The sequence below is a fragment of the Aspergillus fumigatus genome, chromosome 1, assembly GCF_000002655.1.
Source record: "Aspergillus fumigatus Af293 chromosome 1, whole genome shotgun sequence".
NCBI classification, from domain to species: domain Eukaryota; kingdom Fungi; phylum Ascomycota; class Eurotiomycetes; order Eurotiales; family Aspergillaceae; genus Aspergillus; species Aspergillus fumigatus.
In genome coordinates this window covers 1,010,162-1,025,323 of record NC_007194.1, presented here as the reverse complement: position 1 = coordinate 1,025,323, position 15,162 = coordinate 1,010,162, and the positions used below count along the sequence as shown (strand labels likewise).

The window sequence follows — 15,162 nt, the reverse complement described above, 5'->3', positions numbered from 1 at the left end:
GCTAGTCCACTAGTGCCGCCACGCGCTGCAGACTGATGCCATGAGTGGGCGAAGAGTGGATGATTCATCCGCCGCCTTTCTGACCGCCACATGTGCTCGTCCTGATCCTCTTGACAGGCTAAACATTTCTTGTACTTTTGTACTTTGGGTGACACATTGGCAGCCATTATTCCAAACATTGAATTCTCGACAATCCGGACAAGCAGAGGAGTCTGGATTGTCCATCTCGCGATCAAGAAACAAATGTTTATGCCTGCGTCGGGTTCTTTCCATCCTTGTTGAGGTATGTTGCAATTTTTTGTCGCAAAAGTTTGTCCTCTGTCAAATCAATGCTGTCTCGATATTATGTGTCAATCTGCGCCAGCGGTCCTATCCTGACACTCCTGACACTCTATGCAGGATTTCTAGTGCTCTCAAAAGGCTTATAAGATTCGATGTATGACACGCTGAACTATCTACCAAATACCTTAAATCAGTCCGGCGCTCTTTGTTCGCAAACCCGCTCCGAAGTCCGAAATACCAAGTTGACGGCAAGCATAGTTCAGGACCTTGGGGCAATCCATGTCGCCTTGGCTCAAACAGTGGAGTTGTCATATCCTTCCAGTGCCGGGTGCGTCTAAGAACACTTCAAAGGTCAACGTGTTGGAATTTGGGTGATTATTGGTCAATTATTCAAACGCCCCTACTTTGGGGTAACGCCGGGGCTCTCCACTTCCTTGCCTCATGGTTCTGCTTGCAACCTTCAAGGCACATAGATCGGTTCCATCCTTCCTGCTCCACTGTAACCTTTCTGGTCGATCTGTCGCCTCAATATTGACCCATCAAGTGGCTATTCGCCAAGGAGGATCCATACTCGTCTTCTTGACGTCCAAATCGCATTCCAGAATACACCCACGTCTTTCCGATTAGCTTGGAGCCCCGTTCTGATCGGCTTTGTAGCTGGTGCTGAGTAACAGTGGGCCTTCGAAGGTCGGTGAATGACCGCATGAGCCCCCAAGGGCAGAGGGATCTCTGGACTCTCGCATCTGGGCCCGATCACCAGCGCTTCTGACCCAAGGTATATTTATATCTGTCATGCACTTCTCATTCGCAATGAGCTCTATCTGTGCTTCTTTGTCCTTGCCTCCCACTCACCCGGGTCTTTCGAATACTGGCGCTGCTTTACAGCTCTGGAAGTCCGCCTCCGCTGTTTTCTCGAATCCCACCGCCCTCCTTTCTTTGACCCGCAACTTTCAAATTCTTGATCAGGATGGATCATTGAATTGGGGAAATGTTGCTTTCGTGACCACTTGTATCATCGCGATGGCGGGGTGCGGTTTCCTTTCTTCATTACTGCGGCGCAAGGGCTCCAAGCGGTCCTCTGGCCGTAAGCGTTTCCGCCGTGGAATCCAGATTCACGACTCGAAAACGTCGCCGGAGACTACCACTTCTTCTGAAGAGGAAGATTATGACAGCAGTGGCTCACTCCGTAACGGCACGGACGCTGCTTTGCCTCAAGAAAAGGTGACGCACAAACATCACGAGCAGTCGGCGGACGGTTTGTTTCTCACTCACTATTTACGGTATTTCCCTGCTGACGATACATCAAGCTCTCGCCACAGATCCAGGTATTTTGAAGAAGCGTTCCTCCTACCACTCTTATTCGACATCCATCGCCACATATCCATCGATCAGAACATTCTTCAGTCCACATCCACATATGGACAAACTTCCAACCAAGCCTACACCAATACCATTGCTGGTTTTTGTACACGGCTTGGGCGGCTCGCTGGCTCAGTTCAGTTTTTTACTAACGAGTTTAGCTAACGTTGGTCCGTGTTTTGGGATTGACCTGCCTGGGTGCGGACTATCGACATTTGCTCCCACGGACTGGGATGCTTATACAGTCGAAGCGTTGGCGGAACTACTGTTCACAGCTATTGAACAACATCGCGACCGGGAGGCGGGCCAGAAGGTGGTTCTGATTGGACATAGCATGGGTTGCTCTCTTTCCGCTTTGTTGGCATCATCCGCGTCGTCGATTGGGTCAGAGCTGAAAGAACATATTTTGGGACTGGTCGCTATCTCTCCTCGCGCATCCCCTCCAACCCCTGATGAAGTCGCGTCATACCGTCGCCTTCTCAGAATTCCAGAAAGTATTTTTGATATGTGGCGCTATTGGGACCGACGTGGCGGGCTTCACAGTGCAAGTGTGAACCGATTAGTCGGCACCGATGCAGACCCCGATACAAGGGAGCTTCAGATGCGCTACAACAAACAAAGCAAAACTCCTGTTTGGAGGCGTATGGCCTGGGGAACTCTCCCTACCTATAATAAGGACGGCAAGGCGATCGGAGGTATTCCAGGAGAAGAAGTCTGGGCTGGTGTCAAGACATCTGTCCTCCTTGTTGCGGGTGAGTCTGATGCGGTAACTAAGCCTGCGGAACTCCGAAAGCTTCTCAAATTCTTCGGTGAAGTTGGACCCCATGCAGATGTAGGGGCTGATGGAAGCGCCATTATACCCGATGCGTCCGAAACTCATGATACAGTTTCAGCGGCGTATGATCGTTTTGCACATGAAGAGGAATATGGTCTCGAAGCACAAACGAGTGAGAAGACAATAATCGATGATTGTCGTGCCTCGTGTGAAAAGAAGCGTGCTGTCAAGACAGTCATTCTTCCTGCGCCAGCTTCTCATGCTCTTCTTTACGATCGTGCCACATATCGCACTTTGGCAGGCATCATCCAAGATTTCCTCTCGCAACACATTGACGAACGCCTGAGTCTTGGATGGCAGTTGCAGTACATGAACACCTCTGGCAAGTGGGATGTTAAAAACCTCGCCAAATGGAAGAAAGTCACACCTGTATCTCAACGAATTGCGGGTACCTTTGTCGCGCTCAAGATGCTGAGAGAGGTCGATGAAGAGCACAATCCTGTGCTTTTCTCGCAGAAGTACCGCGACCAAATTTACGCGGTCATTGATATCAGCTACGAGAACCCGGTATATAATCCGGCTTCCCTCGAAAAGGGAGGCATCCATTATCAGAAGCACCCCACAGTATCGAAGATTCCGCCGACAGCTGACGAGGTTCGGGATTTTATTGCTTTGGTAGATCGGCTTCAGAACGAGATCTCCGAAAAGATGAAAATGTCCGGTAACCCTGACGGTCCCAGGCCTGTGGTTGGAGTGCACTGTCACTATGGGTTCAATCGAACAGGCTTCTTAATTGTCAGCTACCTCATCGAACGATTGGGCTTCAGAGTCCAGGATGCCATTGATGAGTTTGAAAGGCAACGACCACCTGGAATTCGGCACGGACATTTTATTGATACTTTGTTTGTGCGATACTGTGTTGGGCTCAAGAGGGCGCCTACACTGTAATGTCTTCTATTGCACTTTTCTGTGGCAACGGCGTTTTGTGGTTTCATATAGATGGATATGGTTTTGATTGCATTGGATTGACGAATAATGATTCCGCGACAGAGTGTATATTAGCCTTTTCAGTGACCTAATGTTTGTCTCTTAGCACTCAAGCTTTTTATTTTAAAGATCGGGACACGAGTTGAATGCTTACTCTTGATGTTCCCGATTACCTTTAAGGGTAGTCTGCAAATGCTGCATAGTTGTTATAACACCCACCACTCGGTTCTTATTTTCGTCGTGCGCCACGGCATCTATGAAATCAAGAATGCCGGAACGGCTTTGTTCGTGAGAAGGGTGGCTAGGCGTCCCGGGTGGCTTTTCCACTCCCTGCTACCCAAGCTTTGGCCGTAAACTCTTATGCTGTCAAGTCTAATTCGACCTTACCCCAGGTTACATTTGTCATGCCACACTTTGATCAATCCTATTCAGGCTTTATTCTTGCGTTTTATCCGGACATTCAGCCGGAACTCACCCCGTCTTTTGTCCGCAGCAGACTATTGGCAGCAGCATCCTGTCAAGAGCTCATGTGTTGTCTCGTAATTCTCAGGGATCACCACTCCAGTGCCTGAAATACGTTAAGCCCCGGACTCCGCAAAGTCTCGCCCCGTGCGCTTTTATCCCGACTTTGGCTAGGCAACGCCACATCCAGTCATTATTGGAAAGGAGCACATGGGGAGACATGCAAGATTAGTTGCTGTCCACGAGGCGGGTGAATAATATAGCCAAAATGATGGCGGTATTGGGGTATGAATACTCCCTTCTTACCCTGTCAACTTTCCGTTGTTGGTTACTGCTTTTTATCCTTTCTATCGTCCGATACGCCTTGTGAAGAGAGAGACGATTGCAACGATCATGGGTGGTGTCGCCGATTCGTCAGCAGCGATGGACGCTGCAGCGCAGATGCGCAAAGCTGCTCTCAAGGGCTCCTCTGGCATGGCAGGATTGGTTCAGAATCGGAAGGTCTTCGGAATCGCCATGTTTGCTTGCTTGGGAGGGTACGTCCATTCCTTATTTTACTTCTGATTCCGCAGGTTGGGCTGATTGTGCAAAAGCCTTTTGTATGGTTATAACCAGGTGAGTCGGGAAGATCAGATACAAGAGATTTGTAGGCAAAGCTGACGCTCTATCTTTCGTCAAACAGGGTGTTTTCTCTGGCGTCTGTGAGTCGCTGAATTGCCATATTCAGGATAATATGCCATACTGATGTTCATCACAGTGACGATGTACTCATTCGAAAAGCATGTACGGGTATCCTTCCTATTGTCAACCTGACTATCACTGACATGGTCTCGACAAGATGGGCGACGCTGTTACCAATCAGACGAAGAAGGGCTGGTTGACCGGTACGACGGAGGTTTCTCTATGCTTGCTACAACGATTAACTAAAGACCTGTTATAGCTATTCTTGAACTTGGTGCTTGGTTCGGTGCATTATACTCTGGTCTCCTATGCGAGAGGATCTCCCGCAAGTATACCATCTTAGCGAATGTCGCTATCTTCTGCATTGGCGTTGTGATTCAGACAACGGCCGCAACCAAGGGTGGGAATTCATCGCACATCCTCGGTGGCCGTTTTATCACTGGTATGGGAGTAGGAAGGTATGCATATTTCTCAAGAGGAAGAAGTACGTTCAATCGCAGGTGCTAACAATGCGGCCTCCCAGTCTCTCCATGAGTGTCCCCATGTACAATGCTGAGGTATGGGCGGAACCCTGTCGATAACAGTGATCTGACCTAATGCGCAACAGATCGCACCACCGGAAGTCAGAGGTTCTCTGGTCGCACTGCAGCAACTTGCCATCACCTTCGGAATCATGGTAAGTCTGATGATCGATCCTTCGTTGTCCTTGTCAAGACACAGGCATTAATTGATATTTCCGCAGGTTTCTTTCTGGTAGGTTCATATCTTCTACCAATGACTTTCTTCCCTGACGAGCATAGGATCAACTACGGCACAAATCATATTGGTGGCACAGGCCCAACTCAGAAAGACGCCGCATGGCTCCTACCACTTGCCTTACAGCTGGTGCCGGCCGTTATTCTTGGAGCAGGCATGATCTTTATGCCATTTTCACCACGTTGGCTTATTCACCATGACCGAGAAGACGAAGCCAAAAAGGTCCTCACGAGTCTGCGTGGCCTGCCTGCCGATGATCCACTTCTGCAACTCGAGTTCCTCGAGATCAAAGCCCAGAGTCTTTTCGAGAAGCGGACCGAGAAGGAGAAATTTCCTCACCTGGAACGAACCAACACTTGGAGCTATATCAAGCTGGAGGCTGCGGGATTTGCTAGCCTCTTCACTAGTTGGCCGATGTTCAGGCGTGTCATGGTAGCTACAGGTAAGTCGCACGGCCAGCTGTTACAAAACTTCGCCTGCTAACTTTCATAGTCACCATGACTTTCCAGGTAAGCATATGAATGAACCCTGCTCGAGTGAGCCTAGCGCCTAACCAACGGATATAGCAATGGACGGGAATAAACGCAGTGCTATATTACGCGCCCTCGATCTTCAATCAGCTCGGTATGAGCAGCAACACCACCTCGCTCCTTGCCACCGGCGTGGTCGGTATCGTCATGTTCATCGCAACGGTAAGCCGTAATCTCCACTTTACCCCTTTTTTGAAAAGGGGAAAGCACTCACCCGTCACAGATCCCGGCTGTGATTTGGATCGATAGACTCGGACGCAAGCCCGTCTTGGTCGTCGGCGCCATCGGAATGGCAGCCTGCCACTTCGTCATCGCGGCTATATTCGGCCAGAACGAAAACCAATGGGACACGCACAAAGCTGCTGGATGGGCCGCCGTCTCTATGGTCTGGCTGTTTGTCATCCACTTCGGTTACTCATGGGGTAAGCGGCTTCCCACCTCCGAGGAAGATTCAACTACTAACCATAAACCCAAGGACCATGCGCCTGGATCATCATTGCTGAGATTTGGCCGCTCAGTGTTCGGGCAAAGGGCACCGCGCTGGGTGCTTCGGCGAGTAAGTGCTTTATTTCTCCTTGGCATCATATCTCGACTCTGACACAGACTTTTTTTTCGCGCCAGACTGGATGAACAACTTCATCGTCGGTCAGGTCACGCCCGATATGCTCCAGAACATCAGATACGGGACGTACATCTTCTTCGGCATAATCACCTTCCTTGGGGCTGGTTTCATTGCCTTCATGGTCCCTGAGACAAAGCAGTTGTCTCTTGGTAAGCTTCTTGATCCTGTAATCGTCGAATTTCGGGTCTTCTAACGAGATTACAGAGGAAATGGATGTTATCTTCGGCTCTGAAGGCACAGCTATCTCCGACTATGAGCGTCAGGCGGAGATCTCCCGGGAGATTGGTCTCGATGAGGCTCTGGCGCGGTTGACCAATACTGCGCCGGTGGAGGTTCATGATGTTGAAGCGAAACAGACTTGACGGGTCTTCGTTTAATGAAGTCTTTGCGACCGTCCTTGATGGAATTGATAATATTAGCAAAGTTTATATTGCGGGAGCCTAGTTTTTTGATGAATGCAGAATACGTTATCGGCCCAATTGGTCTTGAAGAGTTCGAGCGGCCAACTAAGTACATTTAAAAAATTGTAACAGCTGATCTTTGCACTCGATACTGCGGTCCTGCAAGCACTCGACTCTCTTGCTCCTCAACAAGAGGTCCCTAATGATGATGCCAAACCATCGATAGCCATACTCCAAGTGACAGAGGAGCGCATCCACTTGTCTAGGATGGTCAGCACAGACGATCAACAAGAGAATCCAACCGTGATCCAAGTGGAGCGCAACATACCCAGAGAAATTAGCAGAGTGTTGGAAGGGAGGAGAAGCCTCACTCCTTCTCATACTGAAACTTACAACCCACACAGGCCTGGATGCCACAACCAGGGCACATGAGAGTGTAAATCGGCATCCAGCGATGACAAATTTCACATGTCGGACGCTCAAATTGCTTGACCCAGGATCCAAGATGGAGGCACTGCTGTGGATCGTTGCCAGTTCTCGGAATCTCTGCATCAGGAACCGTAAGACGGATGTTTTCGAGCCAGCCGCAGAAGGTCTCCATAACAATACCTTGAAGTTCAACACGAAGGTCCTCCTCAGTGTAGCGACCATTGGGATCATCAAGCTTCTTTCGCAGGTATGGAACGAAGGGAGATAGGAGATCATGGAGGCTTGACCGATTGACACTGTCGTCGTTGTCGACTCCCTCAGACACTTGTTCGTCCACGTCGTTGTGCACAGCTTCGTTCACACTCTCAGTCTCGGAAAGGTAGGGATTGGTACTGTAGAATTTGTGGGATGAGTCTGCCTCGCTGACTTCGTAGAATGTGGCTGTATCGTCGTCTGCTTTCTGGGCCTCTTCCAGACTAGTCGACTTATTGTCGTACAGGTCGGCACAAGCCGCGCGGATGCTCTCCATATGAAAGCGAGGATTGAATTCAGAGCCGCTGCTTCGTGCAGTAGCGTAGTCCAAGTCGGACCCACAGACAGACGGAATATACTCGGAGAGCTGATTGTCAGGGCACAGGGAAGAATCGTCGAAGTCATGGCCGTCCTCTTCGTAAAGCTCTTGTAGATCTACAGTATCCACTTTGGACACCTTTTCTTCGCAATCGACGCCTTCATAGAGCTCTGGTTGGTCCTCAACTTCCTCCCCATGGATGTCTTGTTGCTCTTCGTCGTCCTCCTCGTCGATCTCTTGGTCCTCATCCTCCTCATAAAGCTCTGGCTGTTTCTCACCCTTCTGGTACATTTCCTGGTAATATTCTTCCTCCCTATAGTCCCTAGACCGGGGAGCCCTTTGTGCACATTTATCCCAGATGTCTTGCTCCTTCCGGTTAATACTCTCGGTGTAAAACTCGAAATAGTCAGATTCTTCTTCGAGAACATCCTCGGTATGAGCATCCTGTTCGAGGTGTTCAGACGGATGGTCTTCCCATGTACTTTGAAGCTTGCAGTCCTCCTCTTGTCCTACCCTCTCGGCTTCCATCTGAGCACGCATCTGTTCCACTTCCTGCTGCCTGGCAAGGTTCCGTCTGAATTCCTCTTCCGCCTTGAGCATCTGCTCAACCCATTCCATATCCTCTTTAGATTCCTGCTTCTGAGGGCTCACATGTACACTTTGCTCGTAGCTGTACATGTAGCGACTGTTCTCATCGTATCTCTTGAACGCGGAAGCCGACCAGTGGGAGCCACCTGCATGCGGGAAATTAGTTCCATGCACGGATATCCTTCCCAGCTTGAAGAGTTCCAGATCATGGTTCTTGCGGCGGACCGGGTCGCGAAGTATTTCCACAGCCTGCTGAATCTGATGGTCGGATTTGGTTAGCATGATTGGTTTCGAGTCCTCGGTATCTTGCTCCGGGGCTTGTACCTTCTGGAATTCGATATGAGAGCTCTCCTCACCACCTGTCTTGTCTGGGTGATGCTTGAGAGCAAGTTTCTTGTAAGCTGTATTGATGTCCTTGATGGTTGCATCAGAATTGATGCCCAAAATCTCATAGCAGTTCGCAATGGTAAGGTGAGACATTGTGGGCTCAGGTGTCGATCCTCATCCGTCGTTCATAACAGGACAATCAAGTCACACCTTATTCAGTTTAGGAATGATATGACAGATTGTCAGACCAACAAGAGTTGAAATTGACCGGGGATGAATCAATAACAAAGAACAAACAACACAACTTTTGGGTTTTCTAGGGAAAGAGGTCCTTGATACGCACACTATCCTTCAGAGTTGAAATGGTTTCAAAGTCAAGAAACACGCCAGAATACCTATTGCTGGAGTCTACTAGTCAGGAATAGATTTTGAAAAAGGATAGATGGTATCGTGGAGAATTGAACACAGCAAACGAAGAGAATTGTGAATTGAACGACGGAGGTTCCTCTAGTCTGAACAAGGAAGTACAACAACACCTTAAGTCAGGAATTTCGTTTGGCATGAGTATGTAAGGAATGTTCATGGTATGAGAACTTAGAAGACCTGAGACAGTCCAGTCAATATTCATCTCATGTAGAGCACGTAAAAGAATGTTCATATAGAAGTGGAAAAGTGTGAGTCAGCAGCAATATCCAACATAGAATACCTTAATCATGATAATAATAGTTGCATTAGCAACTATGTGTTAGAATGATATCAGAATGCACATAGAAAAGCTGGATTGAGACTGATTTTACAGGCGGATATAGAGTCTAGGTATTGATGAGTAAGTCTACACATATGGCGACTCCTTCCCACAAAAGCTTTATAAAAGCTTTTACATGTCCTCACTGGCAGTGGCACCAGTGATAATCTCGACCAGTTCACCGGTAATGGCGGCTTGACGCTGACGGTTGTACAGGATCTGGAACCTAAGAAGCTGTCAGCTCTAAATTCGAGGTCTTAGCAAGGGGTGTAATTACTTGTTGATCATTTCACCAGCGTTCTTCGAAGCGTTCTATACAGTGATTCAAGTTAGTTGTCAACCCGATATTATTACTCGAATTGAGGAGATACTTGCCTCCATGGCGTTACGACGAGCCTGACAATGTGTTAGCGGTAGTTTGTATTTCTTACTAGATATCAAGAGCTTACCGAAATCTCACAAGCGTGGCCTTCAGCCATAGCCCAGTACAGGCTGTTGGCAAGAGCATACTCACGGAGGTTGGCCAGGACAGAGTCCTCAACCTCGAAGGTGGCAAGGTTGGCTAGTTGAGCAAAGTCAGCACTACAATTTCTGTGAAAGACTTCACGGAGTTACTGACCGGACTTGGTGATAGCCTCCTCGGAGTAGGCCTCAACGGTGCTGGGTTCGTAACTCTGAGCGTTGATGAACTTGTTGTAGATAATCTTAACACTAGCATAGTCGGTGGGCAACTGAGCGATCTGGTCGGCAATGACCTGAGCATCAGCAAAAGTAGGGATGTCCTTGCAGACGTTGGCGAAGCTCATGACGATGGCGTCGGCGTTGGATCTGGACAGCTGAGCCTTGGCCTTCTCTCCGAGGATGACCACGTCAGCGTTGGGGTTTTCCTGGAGTATACGACGTGTAGCCTTGCTGAGACCGGAGTGGATACCGCCGCAAAGACCCTTGTCGGAGCTAGCAACGACGAGCAGGGTCTTCTTGTCCTCGAGGGGCTTGGTTTCGGCGTTCTCGAAGACCTTGTTGGAGGTCTGACCGTAGACACGGGAGTCGTCCATAGCCTTCTGGGCGCGGGTAAGACGAGTAGACGCAACGATCTTCATCGTGTTGGTGATCTTCTCGATGTTCTTGATGGACTTCAAACGGCCCTCGATTTCACGCAGAGTCGCGAAGTTGGCGGCGTTGGGGGGCGCAGTGCTTCCAAAAAGATCAGCATCTCGTATCCACCGATTTCATGAACGCAAATTTGGTCCCAATTCCATCGCTACATTGATACACCTGACTAGATGATCGATTGACGTTGGGGCAGGGAGGGGCGCGTTTGTACGGTCGGATAATGGACGTCCGGAAGAGGAACTCACCGGGTAAGAGTGGCACTGCCAGCCCGAACGGCCGGACGAACAGCACGAGAAAACATGGCGGACGTTAAGTGATATTGACCTGGACGAAATAAAGAGCGGAGGGAGTGCCGCGAGGTCAATCGAAGACGGGTGGTGAGAGACCTATGCTACAGCGGGAAGAGAAGTCGTTCACTTTTGAGGTTCGACTCCTGTTTCTGTTCGTTCTTCCGACAGCCGGGAGGACGGGAATCTAGCTGCACTAAACCTACAATGGTAACTCTGCGGGCTGTCAGACAGGCCTAAAGCGCAACACACACAGAGAGCGTAGGTCACGTGATATACTCAAGCCCCCAAGTTCCCTGTGAAAGGCATTCAGGCAGACAGGCATCAAGGCACTGTGTGGGTTTTCTGACGGAGAGTCCCGTGACGTTCGTAACCTCAGGCATCAATCTACACTCCCAACACGAGTGGTCACTGGTCCGGAGAAACGTGAGAAGCATACCTATTGGCAGCGGCCTCAGGCCCCCCCAAATGACCATCGTTTTTCTAGGTTCCATTCCATTCCTTCTCGGCCTTCGCTCTCTCTTCTCCTCAACCTTTTCTCGTGTTTCCCTCCTTGTTGCGCTTCTCGGGCTTCTCTTTCCTCTCAATTCATTGACATTGTATACTAATCTCTCCCTCAGCATCCTTTCATTCTTCGCATATTCATCATTCAAGGTCTCATTGGCCTCATCATTTAGTCAAGCGCCGTCTCTGTTCTTCAGACTTGGCAGACAACCAGTGTCGAGTCTCTGCGCATCTCCACTCCGTGTTCACCTGCATCTTCAATCCTCAAGCCAGCAATTTTCTACTCAGCGAATCGCAATCATGAGCTCCTCAGAAGATGATACACCACTCGTCAGAGCAAATGGTCGTTCCGCGGGTGAGTTGTCTTCACTGTGGCGTCACATGGTGTTGAATCTTCCCAACCCTTCGCACCACCCTATCTCCTCTCATTTCTCACATTTGTTCTGATTCCTCAAATTTCCCACTCTTATGCCTATATTCAACTCAATCTGACCTTTCATGGGATGTCAGCTACCTCTACAGACGTAAAAATGGAGGATACGCCTGAGACTAACGGTCATGTCGAGCCTGGCGTTTCTCTTCGCTTTGGGCCTGTCAAGAGTGCGGGAGATATTGATATGCAGGATGCTACGGATGCCAATACCGGTGTTGCAGGCAAGAGGAAGGCGCGGACAAGTGTCGGCGAACGGAAATCCTATGCGGAGCCAGAGAGCAGCGAGGACGAAGATCAGCCCTTGGTACGCCGAACCTCTTTACGCCGTCTCCCTCGTTTCCCCTAGGTTGCGACGCTTTTGTCGCTTTTTGGTTTCAGCGTCTGACCGTTCGACAGAGCAAGCGCCGTCGCACGTCCGTGAAGCACGAAGATCCTGAGACCGACGAAGATGTTCCCCTAGCTCTCAATGGAAGAAAGCTTCCCAAGGCTTCCGAAACCGCTCTCGGTGCCGAGGAATCTGACTCCGATGTCCCAATCGAGCGAAAGCTCGTAGCCCAGAAGAAGAAAATTCAGCAGAAGGCAGAAAAGGACGCTAAGGCCAGCCGGAAGAGCGACGCATCACAGGCTGCAAAGGCGACAGCTGCCAGCAAAAAGAAACAGGTTAATGGTGTGAAGAGTGAACCTGTCGATGAGAAGAAACCGGCAGTCAAGAAGACAACCAAACAAGCCAATGCAGAGCCGGCAGCTTCTGCTAGGAACGGGAAAACGAAGGCGACACCTGTCAAGAAGGAAGAAAGCACTGAAGCTGAGGAAGGTGAAGAAGAAGAGGAAGAGTACAGATGGTGGGAGGATCCGACCAAAGGTGACGGGACAATCAAGTGGACGACCCTCGAACACAACGGCGTTGTTTTCCCTCCTCCCTACGAACCTCTACCAAGCGATGTTAAGATGAAGTACGACGGTGTTCCGGTCACTCTTCACCCCGAAGCCGAAGAAGTGGCGGGCTTTTTCGGTAGCATGCTGAATGCGACTCAACATGTGGAAAACCCAACCTTCCAGAAGAACTTCTTTATGGATTTCAAAGAGGTCTTGGAAAAGACAGGTGGAGCGAAGGATCCAAAGGGCAACAAAATCGAGATCAAGGAGTTCTCTAAATGTGATTTCCGACCGATCTTTGATTACTACGACGCCAAACGAATTGAGAAGAAGAATCTTCCTCCGGCTGAGAAGAAGCGTCTTAAGGCTGAGAAAGATGCTGCCGAAGCGCCATATATGTACTGCCTCTGGGATGGTCGCAAGCAGAAGGTCGGCAACTTCCGAGTTGAACCGCCGGCCCTGTTCCGTGGCCGTGGTGAACACCCAAAAACTGGTCGTGTGAAAGCACGAGTCCAGCCGGAGCAGATCACCATCAACATCGGAAAAGATGCCCCTGTTCCTCCGCCACCTGAAGGTCATCGCTGGAAGGAAGTCAAGCACGATCAAGAAGGAACATGGCTTGCTATGTGGCAGGAGAACATCAACGGCAATTACAAGTATGTGATGCTTGCTGCCAACTCTGACGTGAAGGGCCTGAGCGACTACAAAAAATTTGAGAAGGCACGCGAACTCAAGAAGCACATTGATCGCATTCGCAAGGATTATCAAAAGGCCTTGAAACACGAGCTGATGGTTGAGCGGCAGAAGGCAACAGCTGTCTATCTCATTGACCAGTTTGCTCTTCGTGCAGGCAATGAGAAGGGTGAGGACGAAGCTGAAACTGTCGGTTGCTGCTCTCTGAAATATGAGAACGTCACTCTCAAGCCTCCAAACAAAGTTATCTTTGATTTCCTGGGTAAGGATAGTATTCGATTTTATGACGAAGTCGAGGTCGATCCCCAGGTTTTCAAGAATTTGAAAATTTTTAAGAAACCCCCCAAGAAGGAGGGAGATGAGATTTTCGATAGATTAACGGTGTGTGCTCAGCTCGGTCTTTTCGTGATGATGATGATAATTAAGATGCTAACTTTTTCAAGACTTCTGCCCTGAACAAACACCTTTCGAATTACATGCCGGGCTTAACTGCCAAGGTGTTCCGTACGTACAACGCTTCGTACACTATGGCCACGCTCCTTAAGGACATGAAGGCAACGGGTAGTGTTGCAGAGAAGGTCAAGGCATACAACGACGCAAACCGCAGAGTAGCCATCCTCTGCAATCACAAGCGAACTGTTACCGCATCACATGCCAACCAGATGGAAAAGATGAGCGAGCGTGTAAGTCTGTCCTCTGAGATGTTACTAATGAATGATTGCTAACCTCAAGATCGTGATCAGATCAAGGGGCTCCGTTACCAGAGATGGCGATTGAAGCAACAGATGCTTGACTTGGACCCTAGTCTGAAGAAGAAGAAGGGCGCCAAGTTCTTCGAGATGGACGAAGACATTAGTATGGAATGGGTGAAGGAACATCAAGCCTTCCTACTCGAAGAACAGCGACAGAAGATTAAGAAGAAGTTTGAGAAGGAGAATGAGAAGCTTGCCGCCGAAGGGGAGAAGGAAATGAAGGCCAGCGAGCTCGAACACCGCCTCGAGGCGGTCAAGGAAATGGAGAATAAATTCATGAGAGAAAATAAGACAGGCAAAGTCGAAGTTGAGGGCAAGAGCCCCAGTGTCGAAAAGCTTGAAGCAGCAATCACGAAGCTGGAACAGCGCATTGAGACCATGGAGCTCCAAGCTCAGGACAAGGAAGATAACAAGGAAGTCGCTTTGGGAACTTCCAAAATCGTGAGTCACCCACCCTCTACCCCATGATCATGAGATGCGCCGGAGTATCGACTGACGTTTGCTAGAATTACATTGATCCTCGTCTCACGGTCGTCTTCAGCAAGAAGTTCAATGTGCCTATCGAGAAGTTCTTCTCCAAGTCCTTGAGGGAGAAGTTCGAATGGGCCATTAAGTCAGTCGACGAAAATTGGGAGTTTTAGATGAACGTCGACCTCATGAATTACTTTTAACGTCTCAGCATTCTTTATAGCGACTAGACGGAAGAATCCGTAGCATACGCTCCATTTTGTTTTATCACAATGCTTGCTTGGGAAGCCCTGTCTATTGACCTGCTCACTCAGCCAGTGTGGGGTCGGGCATTAGATGAAACAGCTTGGGTCCATTCAACGCTTTTCTTCTTGATTAGAATCTCTGCTTTTGTTCTTCGAATGCGTCTGCTTTCAGAGGCTGGTAAACTGTTTCTCCGCTGGGTGAGTTGGTTCCAGCAGACTGGTATCGTTCAAGAAAAATAGAGTATACAGTCGACGATGATATCACAACAACCTACA

The 15,162-nt window shown here is 49.3% G+C and overlaps 5 protein-coding genes across 5 annotated transcripts; 3 read left to right on the top strand and 2 right to left on the bottom strand.

The window, feature by feature from the left end:
- Window positions 1-124: 124 nt before the first annotated feature.
- dspB (RNA 5'-triphosphatase domain-containing protein) lies at window positions 125-3,518 on the top strand. The gene is made up of 3 exons (XM_745011.2): window positions 125-283; window positions 400-1,537; window positions 1,590-3,518. The coding sequence occupies exons 2-3, from the start codon at window positions 1,075-1,077 to the stop codon at window positions 3,362-3,364; spliced, it is 2,238 nt and encodes a 745-aa protein (XP_750104.1). The 5' UTR covers window positions 125-283; window positions 400-1,074; the 3' UTR covers window positions 3,365-3,518.
- Window positions 3,519-3,576: 58 nt separating this feature from the next.
- AFUA_1G03530 (sugar porter family MFS transporter) lies at window positions 3,577-6,913 on the top strand. Its single transcript, XM_077803806.1, has 16 exons — window positions 3,577-4,401; window positions 4,459-4,480; window positions 4,548-4,566; window positions 4,623-4,648; window positions 4,704-4,749; window positions 4,806-5,004; window positions 5,070-5,103; window positions 5,154-5,222; window positions 5,289-5,299; window positions 5,347-5,744; window positions 5,795-5,811; window positions 5,869-5,994; window positions 6,056-6,254; window positions 6,308-6,388; window positions 6,454-6,603; window positions 6,659-6,913. The coding sequence occupies exons 1-16, from the start codon at window positions 4,259-4,261 to the stop codon at window positions 6,814-6,816; spliced, it is 1,698 nt and encodes a 565-aa protein (XP_077659977.1). The 5' UTR covers window positions 3,577-4,258; the 3' UTR covers window positions 6,817-6,913.
- Window positions 6,914-7,183: 270 nt separating this feature from the next.
- Window positions 7,184-8,923, bottom strand: AFUA_1G03520 (uncharacterized protein; the record flags this gene model as incomplete). Its single annotated transcript, XM_077803805.1, has 2 exons — window positions 7,184-7,401; window positions 7,465-8,923. 2 exons carry the CDS (start codon window positions 8,921-8,923, stop codon window positions 7,223-7,225), a joined length of 1,638 nt encoding a protein of 545 aa, XP_077659976.1. The 3' UTR covers window positions 7,184-7,222.
- Window positions 8,924-9,206: 283 nt separating this feature from the next.
- On the bottom strand, window positions 9,207-11,077 carry AFUA_1G03510 (F1F0 ATP synthase subunit gamma). The gene is made up of 7 exons (XM_745008.3): window positions 10,874-11,077; window positions 10,135-10,709; window positions 9,965-10,077; window positions 9,891-9,911; window positions 9,793-9,827; window positions 9,477-9,741; window positions 9,207-9,373 (listed from the first exon to the last, which is right to left on the bottom strand). Exons 1-6 carry the CDS (start codon window positions 10,927-10,929, stop codon window positions 9,648-9,650), a joined length of 894 nt encoding a protein of 297 aa, XP_750101.2. The 5' UTR covers window positions 10,930-11,077; the 3' UTR covers window positions 9,207-9,373; window positions 9,477-9,647.
- Window positions 11,078-11,183: 106 nt separating this feature from the next.
- AFUA_1G03500 (DNA topoisomerase 1) lies at window positions 11,184-14,814 on the top strand (the record flags this gene model as incomplete). Its single annotated transcript, XM_745007.2, has 6 exons — window positions 11,184-11,774; window positions 11,930-12,156; window positions 12,249-13,802; window positions 13,865-14,104; window positions 14,165-14,614; window positions 14,680-14,814. Exons 1-6 carry the CDS (start codon window positions 11,384-11,386, stop codon window positions 14,812-14,814), a joined length of 2,997 nt encoding a protein of 998 aa, XP_750100.1. The 5' UTR covers window positions 11,184-11,383.
- Between the last annotated feature and the right edge of the window lie 348 nt (window positions 14,815-15,162).